At 35.7% G+C, this 8,408-nt stretch overlaps 1 protein-coding gene across 1 annotated transcript; it reads left to right on the top strand.

Annotated features, from left to right (window-relative positions):
• The first annotated feature begins 1,621 nt into the window (after positions 1–1,621).
• On the top strand, positions 1,622–7,981 carry LOC114474099 (GTP-binding protein YPTC1-like). Its single transcript, XM_028464126.1, has 6 exons — positions 1,622–1,757; positions 3,134–3,206; positions 3,801–3,896; positions 3,998–4,093; positions 4,746–4,877; positions 7,691–7,981. Exons 1-6 carry the CDS (start codon positions 1,744–1,746, stop codon positions 7,922–7,924), a joined length of 645 nt encoding a protein of 214 aa, XP_028319927.1. The 5' UTR covers positions 1,622–1,743; the 3' UTR covers positions 7,925–7,981.
• The last annotated feature ends 427 nt before the right edge of the window (positions 7,982–8,408 follow it).

The raw sequence follows: 8,408 nt of genomic DNA, 5'->3' as shown, positions 1-8,408 counted from the left end.
TTGTGAATAGTTTATTTGAAACTTTTCTTCTAAACACATTAAACAGGTCATAAATGTTTTCTTTAAAACATGTACAAAGCCATTCAACCAGTTATGATGTCATTATGGAGCTCAGCTGCACAAACTGTGTTTCACGTGTCTGTGTTCAGGATTTAATGTGCGGGTCAGAAATCATAGACATGTTACGTAACAGAGCCATCATTAGCATCAACCCAACTTCCACGGTCTCCAGCGGATGCAATTCAGCTCCGATCCAAAAACAAACCATATATTCAGACTCAGGAATAAAACACGTCCACTGGTGACACATTTTCCATAAAATTAACATTTTTATACACCGTGATTTAGATTTTCAAGTATAACAAAAGTCTTTTTGACTCATTTTTCCTTCTGTAGATCTTTGTTTAATAATGATGACGTGGTTTCATGAGAGTGACTCAGCAGATTAAGCTAAGCCTGCTTCTTAAACCTGGTCAGGAGCAGGTTTGTCCCACAGACTGTGTTACTATGGTAACCAAGGTGTTTTCTCGTTGATGAAACCACTTTTCCAGTTAGAACCAGGCTTAACAGAGCCAGACTCTCAGGTTAAACCTGGACTTAATCCTGTGTGTTGTGTTGTCTTTTTGTGCATTTCTGTTTTCATATTGTGAATTTTTTGTTGGCGTTTTGTTTTGGTTTTTTTTGCGTTATGTATTTTAGTGAGATTTGTGTATATTTTTGTTGTTTTGAGTGTTTTTCAAGTTGTTTTGTGTATTTCTATTGTTTTGGGACTGATTTCTATTGTTTTTTACATTTGTGTATTATTTCTATTCGTGTTGTGTGTTCTTGTCGTCCCTCTGCATATCTTTGTTTTTTATTTTGTGAATTGTTTATTGTTTTGTGTGCTTTTGTTTTTGTATTGCACATTTTTTTGTCAATTGTGTATATTTTTGTTGTTTCGTGTGTGTTTCAGAGTCGCTCTGTATATTTTTAGTACTTTTTTGTGTATTTCTGTTGTCATTTTGTTTGTTTTGGTTGGTATTTATCATATTTTAGTATTATTTTGGAGTATTTTGTAGTCATCTTGTGTGTTTTGTTGTACCTTTTTGCATTTCTGTCTCATTTTATGTTTTTTTTAGTTTGCGTTTTAAATATTTTCTTGACATTTGAGTATATTTTGTGGTTTTATGTGTGTTTTTCAAGTAGTTTTGTGTATTTTTGTTACATAATTATGTATTTTCATGAAATTTGTGCATCTTTTGTTGTGTTTTTTTGTGTTATTTAAGTTGTTTTGTGTATTTTCTGTTGTTTTTGGAGTCAATTTGCCTTTTTTAGTTGGTGTTTATCATATTTTTGCATAATTTTGGAGTATTTGTGTCTTGTGTTCTTGTTCCTCTGTATATCTTTTTCATTTTGTGAATCACTTTGTAACTTTGTGTGTGTTTTATGCAGTTGACAATGTTTGATTCGAAGGTAAAACAATTTGAATTATTTTTATAAAGAATGATTAGTGTACGTGTGTGTGAGTGAGTGTGTGTGAATGTGTGTGTGAGTGTGTGTAAGCTGAGCTGGTGTGTATTAATAAATAATGAAGCTGAGCAGCTCGTCCTCCAAAAGGACGGACGGACACACACACACGCACACACGCACACACACACACACACACACACACACACACACACACACACACACACACACACACACACACACACACACACCTCGGTGGATGTTACAGACTCTTCTCTGCGTTGATCTTCCCTCATCATGACTCCTGAATAGTAAGTGAATATTAAGTGAATATTAAGTGACTTTAAATGCTGACGTCTACACGCCACTGATGGAATGTTCTGTGATATTCTCTCTGATGTTTAAAAAGCGTTTCCTCCTAATGTGACTGTGTGCCGCTAAGGCTCATGGGTAATGTAGTCCTCACACAACATGATGGAGCGTTTCAATGCACAGGGAGAACCTGCAAACTACACACACAGTCTTATGCAAACCACTTTTCCTACACACGACATCATGGGCAACGGGTGTGACTTCTTATTATGTGACCCCGAGTATGTACATGTAGAAAACACAAAATAAACAAAAACACCAAAGAAAATACAAAACTACACAATACGACTCCAAATAATACAAAAACATACAAAACAATTAAACTATACAAAACGATAGCAAAATATATCAAATGAAAACACAACAAACAATAACAACAATGCAAAAATAATTCCAATGACACACAAAAACGATTTTCCTAACACATAAAAATTAATACTAAAAACACAAAACAAAATTACTCAAAAAATACACAAATAGGCTCCAAAAACAAATAAATTGCACAAAGTCACTCAAAAGAAAATACACAAAACTACACAAGATGACTCCAAACATACAAAACGAACACAAAATACATCAAATGAAAACACACCAAACAGAAATATTACACAAAATGACTCAAATATCACACAAAACGGTTCCAAAAACACAGAAAAATACATAAAAGTACAACAAAAATACACACAATTACTTCCTAAACACACCAAATGACTAAAAAAAATACATAAAATGCATAAAATGATTCCAGAAATAAACAAAAATACCACAGAACGCACAGAAATACACACAATTACAACAAAGTCACACAAGATTAAAAAAATAAAAATAAAACACAAAACTAAAGAAATATACAGTAGGAATGAATGGAAAATAAACACAGTAACTCTTTGTAGTGTCCTGCTAATGCGCTGATTGGTCGTTATTCTAATGCTGACGTGAATGTTGATCACGTGACCCTCAGATCAGATTCACAGTCACATGTTTGTGGCCCCGCCCCCTGTGATTAAACCTGCCCAGCACGTTGTATACTGAGCTGTAAATTACCCTACCCCGCCCCCCTCTGGTCACCCCTGGTTACTGCACTGATTGATTGGCTTCAGAGGCGGTTCGGGACCCACATATGGCCCTCAGTCTAATATTGTGCGGCCCCCAAAATAAACACACAAAAATACACAAATAATATAATTTCCTCCTCCTAATACATGTTTACTGAAAGCTTTGAGGAATATATTGACTAAAAAAGGATCAAATCTGACTGATTAATATGTTTTAATCCACGGTGTGTGTGTGTGTGTGTGTGTGTGTGTGTTTCCAGCGACTACCTGTTCAAGCTCCTTCTGATCGGAGACTCTGGCGTGGGAAAGTCGTGCCTGTTGCTACGTTTTGCTGTAAGAACACACGTTAATATGTATATATATTCATATTTATGTTGGGTGTGGGATACATATGTATGTGTATATACGTATATATGCATATGTGTGTATCCATAAAATGAAGAGTCCGTCCTTAAGACTGCTCTACTGTAAAGTGTCTTGAGATACCATTGGTTATGATTTGGTGCTATACAAATAAAAGATTGATTGATTGATTGATTGATTGATTTTGTTTTAAAGTTTACTTATGATTTTTAAGAATTTTACTACATGCTGCTTATGTTATTTCATATTATTTCAATTTTTTCAACATACTTTCATATTTAAAAGTGCTGCTCATTTGTCCATTATATTAAATTATTTCATTTTACTAGATGTTATTTAATTTCTTTAACACTGAGCGTACTGTTAATTTTATTTGGCATTTTTCTCGAACATTTGTGTGATGCACTCATTTTTAAAGCACCTTTATTTCATTATTATGACATTTTATCCTCTACTACTTTATATCAACTTATTTCAAGTTTATTATTACTCAATCTGTTTTTTCTTACATTATTTGTTTATTCTATTTGTGATATTATGTTTATATTAACCCTGATGATGAAGGACGACACCTACACTGAGAGCTACATCTCCACCATCGGGGTGGATTTTAAGATCAGAACCATCGACATGGACGGGAAAACGGTGAAGCTTCAGATCGTAAGAAACACTCTGAGCATGTGTGACCTGAGTAAAGCAGGGAGTCAGTGTGTGTGTGTGTGTGTGTGTGTGTGTGTGTGTGTGTGTGTGTGCGCCCTCAGTGGGACACTGCGGGTCAGGAGCGGTTTAGAACCATCACCTCCAGTTACTACAGAGGAGCTCATGGCATCATCATCGTGTACGACGTCACCGAGCAGGTCAGCACTCTGACCATGACTCAGCAACAACAGCACTCTGACCATGACTCAGCAACAACAGCACTCTGACCATGACTCAGCAACAACAGCACTCTGACCATGACTCAGCAACAACAGCACTAAAAACAATGTCTCAACAACAATAGAACTCAGACCATGACTTAGCAACAACAGCACTGAGAGTGCGCACACACACAGACACGACTGTACGTCACAGTTACTAAGGAATACCAGTGCAAATCAGTATAACTAATATAAACTAGTATAACAATTGATGTCATATTTACTGAGGAAAACCACTATGAATTACTATAAGCCAGTAAACAGTACAAACCAGTTTAATATTAATGTAATATGACTGAGGAAAACCAGTAAACCAGTATAAACCAATACAAACCATTATAACCATTATAAAGAGTAAAAAACAGTATAAATTATTATACAAAAGTATATCTAGTTTGAATGAGTGTAAACCCGTAAAACTAGTGTACAGTATAAACCAGTATAACCACTAAAATCCAGTATATACGAGTATAACCAGCACAAACCAGTATATATAGTATACACTTTACAAACACTAAAAACCAGTATAACCAGTATAAACCGTTGTGTAGTTGTTGTGGTCACCATTGTTGCCATGGCGACCTTTCAGGAATCCTTCAACAACGTGAAGCAGTGGTTGGATGAGATCGATCGTTACGCCTGTGACAACGTGTCACGTCTGTTGGTGGGAAACAAGTCAGACCTGCTGAGTAAGAAGGTGGTGGACGCAGCCACGGCTCAGGTGACTCCTCCCACAACACCAACAATTACACACACACACGATTACACAACCCGACAGCGAGAAAAAAAAAAGTCAACATTGAAAACGTAAAATTCACGTTCTAAAACGAAGAAATCAAACTTTCCTCAAATATATATTAAACTGACTAATGCTGTGTGATATTATATATATATATATATATATATATTTATATATATATATATATGGTAGTGTGATATAAAAACATCTATCGTATGATATAACCCTCTATGGTTTATATGTCTAATTTAATGTGTGGTCTCTGTAGCTAAAATATAATGAAGCTAATAGGCTAACGTGCTACTTAGCAGTAGCACGTTAGCATCACTTAGAGATACTAGTTTACAGCAGCTTTAGAGGAGCAGCCACCATCAGCTACTGAAGCCACGCCCACTGGTCAGATCCAGACTAATTCTACATCATTTAACACCAGACATGAGCGTTAAGTGTTTAGTTTGGAGACACAAAGATGCACTAATGGTCAGTGTGGTATGTGGAGGTGAAACGCATCAATTAGTCTGGTTACAAACTGTGTCGCTACAGACAATGTGACTCTTCAAATGTTAGTGTTAATGTCTGTTCTGCTTTTAAAAAATATAACCTAATCAAACCTCTACTATCATATATGATCTTTGATGTAGTCAAATTCACTACAGGTACGGTTTAAATAGCAGTGGACATTGTTGTAGGTTTTTGCGCCCCCTGGTGGCATTTCCACATACAAACACGTGTCAACAGTTTATATAGTAAATGTCTGATATTCTGTGTAATATTCTCTGCACTAGACCTTTACACTGTGATGGAAATGATTATATCTGGATATATATTGTTATCAGGATATAAATCTACCTTTATCGTGATACAACATTTTGTCCACATTGCACATTGACTCAGCATTTTCTGGTAGTTGAATAGAATTTAAATAAACAAAAGTCCAACTATGAACACAATCCATGTCTCATGAAACAAAACTCAGAGCATGACTCAGCACTAGGGATCGACCGATATGGAGTTTTTAGAGGCGATGGTGATATTAATTTTTTCCCATCAGCCTTAGCTGATGACCGATACGGACTGCAGATTTTCTTGAGTCGATATTTGGAGCGATACTACTTTTGCTCCCTCAATTTACATCATAAAAATGACACAAAGATGATAAATGGTACAATGATACAAAGGTGAAGTAGAACGACACCAAGTAAAAACTATTTAACAAATAATAAAAACAGGTGATGTTGAACAAGAACAAGTAAAAAATAGAGACATCTCATAAAATATTATGAGAGAACTGTTCGTCCTTGTCCTGGAAATAGCTTTGACAAAAGTTGGCCTGACTGAAGATATATTTTATTAACAGGATTATTGAGTATAAATATATATAATTATAACATTAAACACAAAAAGAAATCATGAATAATAGTCCATTCCAACACAACCCCAGAACAGAAATTAACAGAAGAAAAAAACGTGATGTCAGATTAAGCAACAAACTGTTCAAGTTTCTGTTCGAAATTATATCAACATTAACAGGAATAAATATTCAAACAAGTAGTAAACTGTTTCTCAAAGTTTTAAAAACTTCTTTTCAACGCAGCACTGAGTGAGAGAAAATGAGAAACACACGCACACACACAAACACACACGCACACGCACACACACACACACACACACACACACACACACACACACACACACACACACACACACACACACAAAACCTCCAGCCAGCTGCTCGTTAAATACAACAGCGACAACGACACGGAACCATGGAACAACGTCAGCTAAGTTAAACAGTTAAAAGATGCTTTGAAGAGCTTCCTTCACGCTCTGCTTGTGGGGGGAGGGGCTCTGCTCTCTGCAGCCTGTGGTAGCCGCTCTGTATATAACGCAGATCGGCGAACACAGTAGCGCGCTTCGGCCGATGCCGATACACATAAAACACGTAAAAATCGGCCGATGAATCGGTCGATCACTACTCAGCACCAACACTCAAATCAATAGTCAGCAACTAGACTTAAACCATGATTAACAAACAATTATCAAACAATGACTCAGTGGCAGCAGCAACAATCAAACCATAAAATACATGATTCTGATAATTCTGGTACTTGAACGGAATTTAAATAAACAAAATTCCAACTATGAACACAATCCATGCCTCACAAACAACACTCAGAGCATGACTCAGCATCGATGTTAAAATCATTAGTCAGCAACAAGATTTAAACCACGATTCCACAACAATATTCGAACAATGACACAGCAGCAACAACAACCCAGACTCAACAACAATTGTTAATCCTCCTATTACCACTCAAACAATAATAGTTGACCTTGTTTCTTTCCCTTCATATTTCATGACTTTTCCTAATTAAATCGAGCATTTAATTATCATGATGATATTTTCATTGAGCTGAACACATATGGTCGATTTGACCCCAAGCCGTTTTTGCTGAGTAAAACTTGTCTGTGTGTGACCTTACACCCCCACACCTGCAGAGTTGATACTTTTTAACTATTCAAAATAAATTATTTGTAATGTAAAAGTTTGTCCTGATGGTGGCGCTAGAAAGAGAGGTCAAGGCTTCAATATAGAGGCCTTATTTATGGATTCAACAAATAAACTTGGTCAACAATTTTCTGAAAATAATTTTGGAGGCAAATATTCCTGGAGTCAGATTGACCCCAAGGGAAGTTTCATTGTTGACTATATATTACTGTTTAAAACATGACTCAGCAATAATACTAATATCCAGCCACTCACTGACCAGCCTTGACTTGTGTTCTTATGACAGGAAGTTGCGTCCTCGCTGAGGATCTCCTTCCTGGAGACGAGCGCTAAGAGTTCAGAGAACGTAGAGAGGGCGTTCCTCACCATGGCCTCAGAGATCCACCATCGTCTTGCCTCTGAGGAAGTCGGAATGCAGGGAGAGGCTCCAGAGGCCAGGGGCTCAGCCTCTAAGATCAGCAGCGCCCCCGTGTGGCTGGGAGGAGAACCACAGAGCAACCAGAGCAGCGCCTGCTGCTGAGCATCAACCAATCACACTGCAGCACATCCTACAGTTCAGTAGTTTTTATAAATATACATATTTATACAGATATAAATACATAGATTTATACAAATATACATATTTATACAAATATAAATACATATATTTATAAAAATATACATATTTATACAGATATAAATACATATATTTATACAAATATAAATACATAGATTTATACAAATATAAATACATATATTTATAAAAATATACATATTTATACAAATATAGATACATATATTTATAAAAATATACATATTTATACAACTATAAATACATATATTTATAAAAAATTAAAATATTATGTTTATAACAATCTCTATGTTATATTTAAAAACAATACAATTATATTTTCAATAACAGCAGAGCAAACGTGGGCAACTAGAGGCCAAAACTCAAAGTAAACACACAAAATGACTCCAAACACATGCAAAAAACTCCACAAAAATACACAATTTGACTACAA

This window comes from Gouania willdenowi, chromosome 13 (assembly GCF_900634775.1).
Source record: "Gouania willdenowi chromosome 13, fGouWil2.1, whole genome shotgun sequence".
Lineage (NCBI taxonomy): Eukaryota > Metazoa > Chordata > Actinopteri > Blenniiformes > Gobiesocidae > Gouania > Gouania willdenowi.
This window is presented reverse-complemented; position numbering and strand designations above follow the sequence as displayed.